Here is a 16,140-nt window from a genome sequence, read left to right on the forward strand (position 1 = left end):
GTTGGACACTCTAATACTTCACTGTAAGGATATTTAGTTATATGTTTGTTTAATAGATTTTGCTACTATCATATTTGTTTAATTTTATCAGTATTCGCAAATTCTTCTTTTCTATCAGTAACATTACAATGTGCTTATTTACTAATGGAAGACCACCATGTTTTACACCATGTAGTCAGTATATGCCTGAAATGCGCAAGCAGTTATTGTTATGTGTACTGATGTTTTCAACGGATTTTATGGCTCTTCAATAAAGTTTGGATACTTTTATCTTGTATTGAATACTGGAACTATTCTCTTTGCTTATAAACTTATGTAATCATCCCTCCCTATTCATCCTACACATAGTTAAGTGGGCTCGTCTATTTACTTACCTTCTTCGCCAACATAAGACCTGCATGTGCAAGGTGCCATAAGACAGAACTTCTTGCAGCGGCTCTCTGGTGCACACACTCCCAGGATGGATGTTCAGCTATGTGTTGGAAACGCATGTTGACATCTGAAATGCCAAGTTGAGTCTCCTGGGTGAGGGAGCCAGCCAATCCCTTTGCTGTAAGGATTAGAAGGCTGGTGGGTGTGGAGGAGAAGGGGTGTGAGTTGACATCACTTTGTTAGCTTGCATTAGGTGAACACATCTCCAGCACTTTTATTTAGAATGGAGAGGAGCATTTTACTGGAAGTTGGATTGTGGAGCCTTCTGTAAACTTAGTATATTCTTAAACTTGTGCCTTGGGAAAACATGAGAGGAGTCTATTTTTCCTGCTGCCGAAAGAAGAATAACAAGAAACAAGCTGAGAGTGAACTGCCTCTGCTGGAACAGACTTTCCAAAAGGTAATGCAAACCTCTGGTTCTATTGTAGTAAAGTGGTGCATGCCTGGAGAGGCTGCTGCATTGTGTTTAGTATGCTCTCTTGTGTCGGGATCTGGTTTACAGCACTAACTGATTGATGCTGAAGAACTATAAGTAATTTCACAAAACATCTAGACTAAACATCCACACAACCTGGCATTTTAGGGTATGAGAAATTGCTCTGGTTTTGCCTGTGAATCTGAGCACGTGTTGTATTACTGTACTGAGAAGTGCAAGAATGCACAAGAAAACTGTCAGCAAGATAGAACAAAGTATTGTTTGTGCTTGCTATATGGTCACCTTTACATATGTTTCTGGAAACAAAAGTTTTATGCTGTGAAAGGCACAGGCTTAAGTTTTTTTTAATGTTATTACCAAATCGCGAGGTCAAGCATATTGAGTTGTAGAGGTTTTTGTGGGATTATTCACCCTCACATGGTCAGTATTTAATCAATGTACCAGAAAAGCCACAAATCTGTCCATTATACATTATCTTTGTAGGTTCTAAAACTGGTTTTGGCGTACAAATATTGATGCAAAATAATGACCAAATACTTACCATGTGAAAGTGGCCTACAGTAGAGAATTGCTTGGATAGCATTTCCATAGCACACTATTATTGGAATTTCTCCCATTGATCCTGTTATACATAACATTACATTTGAAATTTTCACAGCAGCCATGTGTTTCTCAACTGCCGCTAGTGGGAGCATTTACGATAATTAACTTTCTTTGGTGTATTGCTATTCAAGCAGTTGCCTAGTATATTCTGACCAGCACTTCACTTGAGCATCACTGGTTTTGTAAAAAACTGGATTATATTTTGGATACAAACTGGAATTCCCATTGGTTAGTTTTTTTGTATCTTGTTTTTTTTTTTTCTAGAGAGCTTGTATATTTTGAAGTCATATAGAATTTGTTTTCAGTTTAGTTTCCCAACCTTTTGTAATAGATGAACTATTTCTTCAGTATTTAAGTGTTACATGTTAAGTATTATCTCTGTTTTAACATAAAAAAGGGAAAACCGGTAAATACAAATTACATTTGAAGCAATAAATATGGAACCAGGTTGGCACTGGCTTCTCAGAAAGGTATGAAAATACATCACAATCATTCATCACTGGGATCACTAGGCAAGTGTAATACTGAGAATTTGTGCAAGTGTGATACAGAGAATTTGTCTGGGAAATGATTTATGAGTCAGAAGTTATATTCAGGCACGGTTCACATGACATTTGTGCCCTTTATCAGACATTTACCTTTTTATAGATGTATATTGTATGAAAAGAGACTTATGATATCCATGTGCAGTTGTCCTTTGGATACATTGCATTATATGGGGTTAGTGTTCCTCCTCCTTAGAGAACTGCATAATAATGTTGGGGTAACTGAATGATGCAAACAATATTTGAGCAATGTGTATTTAGAATCATTTAAAATAAAATGACTTTCGGCATATTGTTTTCCTGAACCCAATAGGGTTACCTACTGGGTTTGTCAACTTTAATGAATTAGGAATATGAACCAGATATCACGTATTTGTTTCCATGATCAAGCACTGACTTCCAGAACATTTTGATCTCTATAACTGATATATATCACTTTGCAGTTTGCCACTGAAGAAACTTGTAAAGATCACATAAACGCCAAAAGTAATAACAATCTTGTCATCTGTATAGTACTTCATGAATCCTAGGCTTTTCTTACCAAAATATCTTAGGGAATTGCTATTGAGGCCATCAATATACAAGCATCAACAAACAATAAAGACCAGTCAAGACCATAAAAAACATAATTTCTTTGATGTATCTTTATATTGCATTAAACAGGTTATCCTCAGGATTAAAGGATTAAAAAAGGGCTTTTAGGATTCCTGGTGGTGGATCCACCGAAGTTATGAAGAAGTGCCGGCTTCTCCATAACTTCAACACATCCAGCCCCAGTTCTAAATGTAAGACAGCATCCAAGCTGTCTTACATTTAGAAAATTTTTAATGACTAAAACAGGTGTAGAAAATGGTGAATGAGACAGTCCTGCTGACCCGTCCCCTCCCCTGCCCACACCACACCCACAATTTTAGACCTGGCGTGAGCAGGGCAAGGTCGCAGATAGTGATGCAACTAACCGTTGCGCCGCCATCTGCACCTAAATATGCCTAATTTCAGTAAACGACCCCCATAGCGTGTTTTACCACCTTGAGTTTTTAATAATATTTTCTGCATGCCTAGCAGTTTTTTTTTTTTTTTTTTGTTTTTTTTAGGAAAGTAGGTGCCCCTTGTAATTTTACTTCCTTTATAGAGCTGTGGGGGGGGGGGGGGGGGGGAACACGTTGCACAAAATTTTTTAAGGAGGTGTAGAGGTGTAGAGAAGAAAGACACCAGGCAATGAAGACAAAAACTCTAGACTCCATGCCAGCTACAATTGGAAAAAATAAAAACATGTCATTGACTCAAGGGTGAAAAAATGTCATCACAAAAGATGCCTGTTTCTCCAGCATTTAATATTTTCCATAGATTAAAAGAAGAAAAAAAAACAAAAACAAAACCCCACAAAATGCATAAAAATTTGATAGGTATATCAATCCCAGTCTTTGAGATTGTGGGAGTCCCAGAAGTTGACACTCTTTCTTCAGTCCTTCATCACTTAAATAAAACCACAATGTCGCCACAATCTGCAGATAGAAATATACAATCCGGACTGCTGTGCCATGCTAGTACAATAGAAATAGACTTGTGTGCATGCATGGCATTACAAACAATGTATTTCAGCACAGCTTTGATTGCTGACAGTGGGCGAATATGTGGGGAGGGGGAGGCAGGAGTACAGATAGTGATCTGTGCTCCTTATCCCCAGCACCACTCATGTACAGTATTACAGCAGACAATAGTCCTGGATGATGGTGATAGATTCCCTTTAAGAAATAACTCTGATTTCATCCATCCTATCATATAGATGTTTGCTGGTCAGATATTGGCCCATTTGCTTGTAATATTCCACCTGATTAGTGTGGTTATTTGCAAAGGTTTACCATGTACCATTTATAATACTGGTGTGTTATACTTAGCAAAGTTGACTTTGGGCCCCCTTAAGTGCCAGGGTCAGATGTGGCTGTTACTTCTAGCTATTCCTCTTACCATTTACTTTGGACCACTAAATGCCATATCATTTATCAATTACTGTGTAAAGCAGATATCTCGCCTTCAAATATCTTCCTAGTTCATGGCGCATGCTTGCTCTACCTATGAACATAATATGGCTGCCAATAATTGTGCCAGCTCAAGCTCGGAATCTGTCTGAACTGTATGTACGCATTCACAGGAAATTTTAAACTTTGTCAATGTTGGACCAGAAATCATCCATCTTGCATATATACGAAATTATTTGCAAACTGAGCATTTATGAGAGATTTGGGTGAATGTGAAATAGATTAAATCAGTCTTGACTTTCCAGATAGGAATCTTGGCAAGTATGCATCTAACAAGTACTTGGCCTTGTCATATATTACTATAGCTAGACACATGAGATTCTGACAAGGATTGCAGAAAGGTCACAACTGAGAAACACTCTCCTGACGTCAGTGTCTCAAACCAAGGTTGTCGTAGAGGTCCAGAAAGGTCCAAATCCTTTCAGTCACAATTGTATTTTATGTAGCATAATTCAAGAATTTCCAGGATAAAATAGAATCCAGATTTTGCACTGACTGTATGTTGCAAATTATGTCAAGTGACTTATTTTTAGCTATCAGCTAAAGGAAACTACAGTACTTCAGATTTAGTACATTGTTAGTAAAAAAAATATTGTCTAATAATGAAAAAATAACAAGGTAGAAAGCAATTGCCAAAAACTGACCTAAATTGTTTGGACGAACTGTCCCGTTCAGACAGTAAATGAAATTCACAGCTGGCATCTCAGGGGTTCGGCCAGAACTTGGTGTGCCTCAGGAATAGAACAAAGCTTTATTCTGGCATATTACATTCATGTCAGCTCTCCAGCCACATTAGAGTGCACAGAGCTGCATTTTGTCTGTTTATGTCTGCTAAGGTTTCAGCAAGGATCATTTAGGACTTTAATTCAAAACAAGTCTTTGGCAACTACTCTCCAGGGGATTCTTACTGAGTTTCAAATGTGATGCCAATTAAGGCCAAAAAAGAGAAGACACAATGGCTGGTTTCCTTTTAAGAAGGCACTGTGATAATCATAAATGTGTTACTTTTAAGGTATAGTCTTTCAAGATAAACACTAAGGGTGCCTAAAAGCAAATAACCTAGCTCAAAGTTTAATAAAGTTCTTTTTTTTCTGTGGACTTCTTTATATAGGCAAACTAAAAGATTTGTTTTATTTTTCTTCTAATCATTTTACAATTTATGAAATTTCTATCTCTCTTTAAAGTTCTAAAAACTAATAATCAGGGAAGTACATAGATCTCCAAGGGCCCCATAGCAAAACACTATGGACCCCCATGCCCCACCAATTTTTTTCAGTATGCTTGTTTCAATTGCTCCCAGGCAATGCAGACTGCAAAGTGCAGAGCCCCAAATTTCTGAGGAATTTACCTCTTTTTTAAGTGGATGACATTTTCATAAATATGGCACTTATGCTGTTCACTTAGGGCTTATTCAGATGAGCAATTTTCACCGCTGTGTAGAATGCACAGCATACAGAATGAGACACTGAGACATTAAAGTCAATGGGCCAGTTAACATGTTTGATTTTCTTCACAGATCGTTGGTCCTTTCAGAGAAAATCGCAGCATGCGCTATGATATTTATCCTAGACTTGCTCATTCAAATCGATGGGCCCATGCAAAAATACAGACAGCACACGGATGCCATCCATGTGTAGTCCATTTATTATGGGAGAAGCTGGGTGGACAGACTTCTGTTTGTATTTTTTAGTATTAGTTCTACGCGCATGGAAAATCATCAGGTTTTAGCTGACAGAATTCGAGTTTTACATCAAGTTTTAAACCGCTTATCTAAATGACACCTAAGTTCTAGAAACAGAGCTGTACCACCCTCCGTTTCATGAAAACCACAAACAATATCTGTGAAAAGTTGATACATAAATCAGACATAACATAATATAATTGTACATAGGTTATTATTTTTTGGGGTAATTTTAGTCAAGTAAGGTATGGTTAGTGAAAAGATGTTTGAATAACAACACAAATTCTTCCCTTATTTTCACACCATAGGTTACACCATGCCAAACAAGTGAAAACTGGAGCAAAAATGTTGCAAAATCACGTTAGTGCTAGTAGATATAAGTTTTTGCAATTGCATCATCTCACATAAAACACAATTAAATGCTGCAGCTTTTTTTTATTTGAACTCCAATAGGGAAAAGTCTTGGAAACCATTTGGAGGGATAATTTAGCTTAGGCTGCTTGCACATGGCAGAGGAGTGTACTACGGAGTCATGGGCACTCCACAGCTCCATATGCCACTGAATGGTCCACCATAAGATGTTGCATTACAACAATGTCTATGCATCTACAAGGTCATCCTTATCCGTGTTATTATTCTGAATGGTATTCAATAAGGAAAACACAAAAAACACATCAGAGAAAAGTTCTCCATGTTCGTATGATCTCTATACTTGTACACTGTCTATAGGTCTTTCACACAGCAAAGGATTACAAGCCAAATAAGATGAGATGAAATAGAGGAACAAAGAACTATGTGGTGCATTCATCTGCTGGAAGTGGGACCTTTTGTAACAGGTGGTGGGTCTTTTAGAAGAGATAATTCTTTTGTCTGGATGTTGTTACTATCTATCTTGTTTCATTTTTCCCAGAGGCTGAGATGATTTGCTTTTAACACTGTTCACAAAGTGTGATGCCACCATGCTCTTTACAAGAAGATGTAGTTGTCCTTCTGTCTCAATTACATAATGCAAATGCTTGAACTGGACCAATACAATATCCAAGAAAACTATAAATATATGCATATATATATATATATATATATATATATACGCATATATATATATATATATATAAATATACACATAAAGAAAATCTGGCAGCACTCCCTTCAGTAGTAAGACAGGGTGCCCGCGGTGGTCCCTCGACTCAGGACAGGAAATAATGAAGAGAATCCGCATCTGCTGTGGATTCTCTTCATTAAATATATATATATATATATATATGCACATACACACATAAAGACTTTGTTACCTACCAGACTCTTGGGCCAAGTTGCAACTCACAATAGTAATTATTTTAGAGCTGAGGAGAACCAACATCCCTCCATATATCTGCAGAAAAAGTTAAAGGTTATGTCCTTGTTCATATGTTGTATTAGGGCATATGGAAATCAGAGTGGTGGGTTCCCTCAGAGTGGAGATCAACTACTAAACAGCAGCGCAGGTTGGACTAATGCCCTAGAGCTATCATGTGGACAGCCTTTCATCTAAAATCCCCCATATACCAAGTACCACAGAGCAGCATAAAATACTGCCCTATCACCATACTGAGGACGGTGATACAGTGCAATTCAGGAGGGTAACTGCGGCTGCCAGCAAGGTGCATAAGTACCTGATACTCCTAGCATTAATAAATATTGAGAGCATCAGACCATTATGTACCTGGCCGGCGGCTGTGAGGAGTACTCAGGCGGCCCCCTGGGCATCTCCCCACTGGGTACTTTCCCTGTAGAGTATGGTCAATCTGCCCCTGTAGCTGTCACCACCAGATCTTTGAGAAGTTCTGATAGACGTTCTTCAGTACCTCCTGCATGATCTTCTTTTGTTTTGCTTTCGCTTTGACATCTCTCCTCCCTCTCCCAGCTGTCATATATTAGCAGTGATTGCCTACCTATATATCTCCTCCCCATACTGCCTCACCTTGCGGTTTATATTACATCATGGATTGTGTTCTCTGCTAGAAGTTGCTACAGCTGGGTTTTCAGATAAGTCTATTTCTGCATTTGTTGTTTTCTGTTGGCTTGGTTCTAGGTGACCCTGACTCCCTCCGTTTTAAGTGCAGGGAAATGGTGGTCGTGTCCCCTCACTATTATAGGGTTTGCAGGTGTCATTCAGTGTAGGTACGTGGACATGCAACCTTCTATCACTGAGATCTTTGCATGGGCTAAGAAGACAGGGAGAGCTTCAGGGCTTCAATAGGGGTCACCCCTTTGTTCCTTAGTTTTGGATCAAGCCAGTCGGATCCTCATTTGTAACTTCTTGTTTTCTGTTAAACCATCCGTGACAGTAGCCCGATATAGCAATACATATCGCAATCTGGTACCATAGCAGTATTCAGCGTAAATGAGTTGTCTGGGAATACATAGGGGGTTCTAGACTCCAGTCTTAACAAGCCCCTGCACTAGCACCTCTACATAACTTCAGTTTATCCATCGCCAGTCTAAATATAAGCCAGCTTCCTTGCTGGCTTACATTTAGACAATTTTCTATGTCACGCCCACTTTTTTAGAGGGTAAATTCGCAGATTGCAAAACAATTTACCTTTGCACCGCAATCTGTGCCAGAAATACACCTAATATAGTCGTATTTCTGATAGTAAATGACTGGCAGCCTGCCTCCACTACTGAAAGGGTCATGCTTACCATATCTCCATCTTCTATGGAGTTTGTTTTCTTATTTTCTTCACACAGCATGGGCATGGTCACCTAATCCTTCAGCCAACCACTGGCTTCAGTGGTGATGTGTCTTTTGTAGAATAGGATCAGATTACCATGCCCATGATGGGGAGGAAGAAAAACAAACTGTGGACCAGAAGATGGAAACGTGGGAGCCAGTGCAGAGGACCAGTGAGGGGGGAGCAGGTAAGTATGATCCTTTCAGTCAGGTAGGCAGGCTACCGCCACCTGTTAGAAGTGATGTATTCAAAGACAACTCTTTTAAAGAGGTTGTCTTTTGATGAGACAATCCCTTTAAAAGGAAAATAAAATCTTGCATCTCAGTCTCATGTCAAATTCAAATATTTTTTTATTTTAATGTTTTAATCCATTTAAGTCATTGGGTAAAAAAAATCCCCCAAATGCTGCAAATACACAGACTGTGAACCTGGATTTTCAGGGCTTTTCCATGTTTTTTTTTTTTTTTTTGTGTAATGGTTTTGCAATTGATCATCAATCTACCCACCATTTCACAGAATCCCTAAATGTGTACTCAATGTTAGATATTTTCAATACTAATATTATTATGAATATATTAATATTATTAATACTAAACACTGTAATCTTTACTAATTTCAGCAGTGCTGAAAACCCCTGTTTCATTTCTTAATGTGAGCACATTATCCACTACACTTATGTTTGAGGGGTAGAATAAAACAAGGACAAGTATGTTCTCCTTGTGTTTGCGTGAATTTCTCTGGTTTCCTCCCATAATTCAAAAACATACTGATAGGATAACTACCTGTCTTAGTATGTATATGAGATAGAGGATATTAGATTGTGAGAGGCTTATGGAAGTGAGGACAATCTCTGAACACTCCAGTGGAATAAGTTGGTCATATATAAGCAACATTAAAGAGAACCTGTCACCATAAAAATGCAGGTAGCTTGTTATAAAGCAGGAGGAGCTGAGCAGATTGATATATAGTTCTGTGGGAAAAGATTCCATGTAACCTGTATTTTATTTGTTCATATTCCTGCTTAGTCTGAGCTTTTAAGTCTAGTAGGCGGTCCTATCAGTGACTGACAGCTATCTGTATATACACAGTCATAGAGGGAAGGCTTCCAATCACTGATAGGACCGCCTCCCTGACTTCAAAGCCAAGAACGAGCAGGAATTTAAATTTTTACTGAATCTTTTCCCACAAAAATATACATCACTCTGCTCAGCTCGTCTTCCTCTAAAACTTGCTGCCTGCAGCTCAAAACACCATGTTCAATGTGACAGTTTCCCTTTAAAATGAAATTTCAATACAAAGACACTTGCTATCTGCCATAATAATAATTCATATTTATAAAGAGCCAACATATTCTGCAGTGCTTTACAATTAGCGGGTTCATGTACAAACAAAGCCATAAATAACATAGCAACAAACAAGTCAAAAACTCAAACAAGAGGAATGAGGGCCCCGTTAACAAGAGCTTACAATCTATGAGGAGATAGGGGTGACACAAAAAGTTAAATGTACAAATTTTATACAATGGTCTGGTCATCTTAACACAATAATTACTAGCCAATCAAATGTTCTATTATATGGCCATGACTTGTTAGTCACACTGTAGACATAAAATATTGGGGTGGTGCCAGACGTAGAGTTACCGCCTGTAACATACAAGACCTTCATCATGAGGCATGACACACTATGAAAATTATACTGCAAATATTAGGTCATTGTGATGGAAGTTTTATATAGAACTAATGAATATTTTCTTACAGTATTCACAATGTTGTATTCATCATTGATTTATCTGGCCAGTGAATATTCATTTACACTCCAAATATCACATCTACTATATTTACTAGAAGACTGCAAATTGTCAGCCGTATACCTGCCATGAGAGCCCAACATCAGAAAAAATACAGAGGTAACTGCTCATTCATAGGTATTGTGTTTTCATGGAATTTTTTCCCAGTGTAAAGCTAGCTATTGACAGCACTGAATGACCCTCTGACATTCTTGCAATGATGCCCCTTAGAAAAGGGGATCAAGGGACAATTGTGAGTCAGTCTAACTTGCATACCCACCCGTAGTTGTAATCATCATGTTTTTCAACTCAGATCATGCAGAACGCACATAAAAAGTGCCACACATAATATATGGAGGACAGGAGAGAACAAGTACTATGGAGAATATAGATTTCAAATGGCTGAGCAGAGACAGTTCCTTTATAAATGTTAGAACTGAAGTGCTATTAAGTGCCTTCATGCAATTTTATATAAAAAAAAATCTTAGTGGCAAAAAATAAAATAAAATTGAAGATGTTATGCACAAAAGAAATTACTGATCTTTTTTTCTGACCTTATTCACACTCAGTGAAGCAGAAAGCATTTCATGCAGAACATGAAAAAAGGTAATCAATCTCTATGAGCAGCTAGAGGACCATAAACATGGACATCTGGGCCAGATTATAGAAGATGCAGGTTGTACAATAAGCTTAATGGTGCAACATCTTGTATCTTCCAAATATCCATCCATATTTTTCTAACTCACTTTGTGTTATATTAATTTCTCTTTAGCACAGGATCTCCAATAATTGAACATGCTAAACAAAAACATATATGTAAAAAAAAAACATTGGAGTGTAACAGAGAGAATAAATCCCCCATCTTGTGGCAAGTGTCACAAACTTTATAACGCAAAAAGCAATGGTGGAATTACTGTTTTGTTTTCCACTCTCCTCAGAAGGATACAACAAAAAATACTAATCTCTATTTAGCACTATTAAACCGGTATGTCAGGGTGGTTGAAGGAAGGTATGGAGAGGGCTGCTGCGGTGGCATCTGGCCACACAGACATGGAAAGGTGATCATGCCAAACCCTGTCATTTAACACCTCAGATGCCATGGTGGATGTGGATCCCTCTGCCTTCCATTTGGAGCCCTTGCAGTGAAATCGTGGGGCTCTGATCGGTTACCATGGCAGCCTGGATGCTTATGAAGCTTACCAGGCTGCCATTGGAGGCTCCCTGCTAAGCTGTGCACAAATCACAGCTTAGCAGGGAGTGTGTCCCTATTCATCCTAATAGATCTCTATTAGGCCCGATGCATATGACTGTTGTTTGGGTCCACATCCGAGCTGCATTTTCTGCTGCTCAGATGTGGACCCATTCACTTAAATGGGCTCACAAAAGGTGCAGACTGCACTCTGTGGGCTGTCTGCATCTGTTGCTCCGTTCCGTGGCCCTGCAAAAAAAATTTTTAGTCGAACATGTCCTATTCTAGGCATTTCTATAATCGGCGACCCGTTCAGTTCCGCAAATTGGAACATAGCTGGCATCTGTGTTTTGCGGATACGCAATTTGCATACTGTAAAACACAGCACGGTCGTGTGCATGAGGCCTTAGGGTGAATTGGACAAGGTATCAAAAGAGTTCAGGTTATAGCCCCCTAAAGGGGTTAAAAGCTATCATGTAAAAGTAAAAGTAAAAAAAAAGTAAAAGTTTAAATCACCCCCCTTTCCCAATTTTACTTATAAAAATATATTAACAATCAAAAAATAAATGTCAGGTATCTCCGCCGTCGAAACTATTCAAATATATATTTTAAATTCCTGTGCGGTGAACAAAAAATGGAAACCACACAATTCGCCATTTTTTCCCCCAAACCCCCAAAATTTTATAACAGCAATCAAAAAGCCGTACATACCACAAAAATGGTGCCAATAAAAACTACAATTTGTTGCACTAAAAACAAGCTGATGTTTATTTTTAATTTTTAAAGTAGTTAAAACAAAAAAAATATACAAATTTGGTATCACCTTATTTGTACTGAGCCGCAGAATAAGGATGTCGTGTCATTTTTAATTTACAGTGAAAGCCGTAATGTCAAAATCCCAAAAACCTTTTGCGGAATTGTGGTATTGTTTTTTATTTTTATTTAACCCCACAAATAATTTTATTTCCCATTCTCCAATAACAGACATGGTAAATTAAATGGTGCCCTTAAAAAATACAACTTAACCCACAAAAAGTTATCTCCACCCCTGTCTGTTCAGAATCAGAATGGTGCAGGCTGTCAGTTACAGTTGGGCTGCCATGGAGATTGAGCAGGCACAGCATCTGCACGCATGCAATCAGATTGATGTACTGTACATGTTCGCACACTGCTAACTAGCCCACACAGATGACTTATATCTAAGTCATTCTGTATTAAAGGGAACCTGTCACCGGGATTTTGTCAGAAAGCTAGAGCGCCGTAATCTCGCGATGTGCGAGCTAGCACATATGCAGTGTCATCATAGTGTTCCTTCTCTGTGCTGGCATCAGCCTCAGGGAAGGAACTGCGAACGCGCTAGCTCGCGCATCGCGAGATTACGCGCTCTAGCTTTCTGACGTCGGGGAGCAAGGAGGATATTCTGAGGATGCGGGGCAGTGCTGGGCTCCTTCACGCTGGACTCATCTCAGGTACAGGACTCATCTCAGGTTAATTTGCATATGTATCAATTTTTTTTTTTTTTTTTACACAATAAAAGCACACAGAGCTATGGAGACTGGGTATTGCGGATGTGCTAGCGGCCATCTAGCAACCCATGTCCTCAGCTCTATACACCAAATCCAGTGGGCAGGTTTTGGGGTTAAAGATATTCCCCAGGCAAAACTGATGCACATTGTTATTCATAATGCATGACCTGAGGGGCTGGGGAATGACACACAGATTCTCTCCCTGGAGTAATATGAAACCTTGTGTCATGCTTAACATATGAGTCTTTAAGAGTGTTTAAGGAAATAATAGGGAAAAAATTATACAGAGATAAAAGATAAATATGAACATTTTAAAAGATACATTTTTAAATTGTTCATTGTAACATACAGTGGCATACAAAAGTCTGGGCACCCCTAGTCAAAATTACTGTTAGGGCTCATGCACAAGACTATTGCTGTTTTGCGGTCCGTTGCTCTGTATCTGAGTTGTTTTTTTCTCTGATTTAAGTCCTCTTGCATTCCGTTATTCCACAAACATATCTGTATGGTTTTCGTAAGTGATCCTTTTTTTGCGGATTGGAAACAGTAACTTATTAATCACCAAACACATGAGCAATATGGGCTGGGCATAGCATTTCTACAGTATGAATCCACAAAATACAGATGACATATGGATGACATACGGATGTGTTCTGTGTGCGTTCTGTATTTTTTGCGAACCATTGACTTGAATGAGGCCTCGGACCGTGATTTGCAGACAATAATAGGACATGCACTACTTTTTTGCGGAACGGAAATACGGAAACGGAATGCACACTGAGTACCTTCCGTTGTTTTTGCAGACCCATTGAGGTGAATGGTTCTGCATACGGTCCACAAAAAAAACCGGAACAGAAGCGGAAAGAAAATACGTTTCTGTGCATGAGCCCTTAATGTAAATGATCTCCAAAAAGAATAAAGTTAGAAATGACACATTACCTTTGTATTTTAAGCAAAAACAATTTTTTATTTTCATCTTTTACATTTTTTAAATAACAAAAAAGGAAAGTGCCTGAAGCAAAACTTTGAAGACCCAGTATGGTTAGTATCTAGTATCACCCTCTTTGGCAAGTAAGTATTAAAGCTTGTAAACACTTTTTGTCTCCAGCCAAGAGTCTTTCAATTCTTGTTTGAGGGATTTTTATCCAGTCTTCCTTTCAAAAGTCTTCCAGTGTGAGATTTCTGGGCCACCTTGAATGCATTGCTCTTTTGAGGTCTATCCACAAATGTTTAATGATGTTCAGATCAGGGGACTGTGAGGGCCATGGTAAAACCCTCACCACCTTTTGAGGTAGTCTATTGTGGATTTTGAGGTGTGTTTAGGATCATTGCTTATTTGTAGTTGCCATCTTCTTTTCAACTTCAGCATTTTTACTGTTGATGTTAATATTTGTTTTTAGAATTTGCTGGAATTTAATTGAATCCATTCTTCCCTCTACCCGTGAAATGTTCCCCGTGCCATTGACTGCAACACAACCCCACAGCATGACTGAGGTATTTTGCAGTCAAGCGGGGGTTCTGATTTGCCTTTCTAGCAATTCTACAAGCAGCTATCTTGGTCTTCCAGACCTTCTCTTGACCTCCACTGTTTCTAACTACCTCTTAATAACAATTTGAACAGAGGAGATGGCAACCTGAAAATACTGCGCTATCTTCTTATAGACTTCTCCTGCTTTGTGGGCTTCTTAGAAGAATCCATGGCTGCTATCTTTTAGGACAAGGTTAGAGGGCTCTGGGTATTTATAAAGCTTTGAAATCTGCATCATTTGGCCTTTCCTAATGATGAATGTGAACAAGCCTTAACCCTAACAAAGTTATCTGAGCATGCAAATCTCCTTTGGTTCACATATTTTTTGGGATCATGTCATCTTCAACTTGCTTAACAGTTCACAGTAACAGTAATTTTGACCAGGGATGCCCAAACTTTTGTATTCCACTGTATTCTACATGCTTGTCATAGCAAATGAGTCTATAGTCAAATTTTTAACATTAATACCAATTGTACATTTTGAATTCTCCAAAATTTACTGATAAACTAGGGTAATTTCTTATTTACTAATGAGCTAGAGCAATTTCTAATTTTAATATTTGGCCTTTAGAGACACTAATATCTAACCGACAAGGGCTAATTCACACTTCCATATTAGGGGTCTATTCTGTATGCATTGGGCTTTTACTGTACCTATGCATGTATCTGCTTTAGTTGGTCCCCGGGGTGCTGGTAGTTGGTCCCCGGCTGATCTGATATTAATATCAATATAAATAATCAGGCAACCCCTTTAATTTGCTTCAATCCTTCTGTTTCTTATATCAGGTTGATATTTTGGGGGCTTCTGAACCAATTACCAGTTTTTCCATACAGTTATGGTTTTAACATACTGTATAATGGTCATCCCGGAAACAAGTAGTATTGTATGTTGAGAGACCTCTTGCATCTCAAAATGAAGTTGGAAGCAAACAGAAGAAGCCCATATCTTTCTAAATGTTCCATATTACAGCTTTGTACCACTTGGAGATTGTAAAGAGCTGTAATACAGTCATGAGAATGAACTCTTAGGCCTCTTTCACACAGTCATCGCGTGTGAGGCCCGGATAGGATGCGGATGCGTTGCGGGAAAATGCAATTTTTTTTCGCTCGAGTGCAAAGCATTTTAATGCGTGAGAAAGATCGGCATGTTTGGTACCTAGACCTGAACCCGGACTTCTTCACAGGTGATGGATCATGTGATGGACCATGTGATGAGCGCAGTGACGCCACCAAAGGTCCTTTTCCTCCCAGGTCATCAAAGAAGAAAAAAGAAGAGAAGCCGGGCAACACGAACAAGTGGATAAGGTGAGTTTAATTTTTTTTTTTTTTTTTTTTACCCCTCCATCTCTAATTTACTTAGCATTATGAATTAAGAATGCTATTATTTTCCCTTATAACCATGTTATAAGGGAAAATAATAATGATCGTGTTACCATCCCGATCATCTTCTAGCAACCATGCGTGAAAATCGCACTTGCTTGCGGATGCATGCAATTCTCACGCAGCCCCATTCACGCAGCCCCATTCACTTCTATGGGGCCTGCGTTGCATGAAAAATGCACAATAATGAGCATGCTGCGATTTTCACACAACTCACAAGTGATGCGTGAAAATCACCGCTCATGTGCACAGCTCCATAGAAATGAATAGGTCCGGATTCA

The 16,140-nt window shown here is 38.7% G+C and overlaps 1 protein-coding gene across 4 annotated transcripts in view; it reads left to right on the forward strand.

The window, feature by feature from the left end:
* Positions 1-633: 633 nt before the first annotated feature.
* Positions 634-16,140, forward strand: part of TNS3 (tensin 3) — a 295,492-nt gene continuing 279,985 nt past the window's right edge. For 2 of the 4 annotated variants that reach the window (XM_044294868.1, XM_044294871.1), the window contains exon 1: positions 637-832. In XM_044294868.1, the coding sequence (XP_044150803.1) occupies positions 740-832 (93 nt within the window). In that variant the 5' untranslated portion in view covers positions 637-739. Of the gene's footprint in view, positions 833-16,140 lie in introns of all 4 variants that reach the window. The other 2 variants (XM_044294880.1, XM_044294870.1) reach the window with 2 other exon arrangements.

This window comes from Bufo gargarizans, chromosome 5, assembly GCF_014858855.1.
Source record: "Bufo gargarizans isolate SCDJY-AF-19 chromosome 5, ASM1485885v1, whole genome shotgun sequence".
NCBI lineage: Eukaryota > Metazoa > Chordata > Amphibia > Anura > Bufonidae > Bufo > Bufo gargarizans.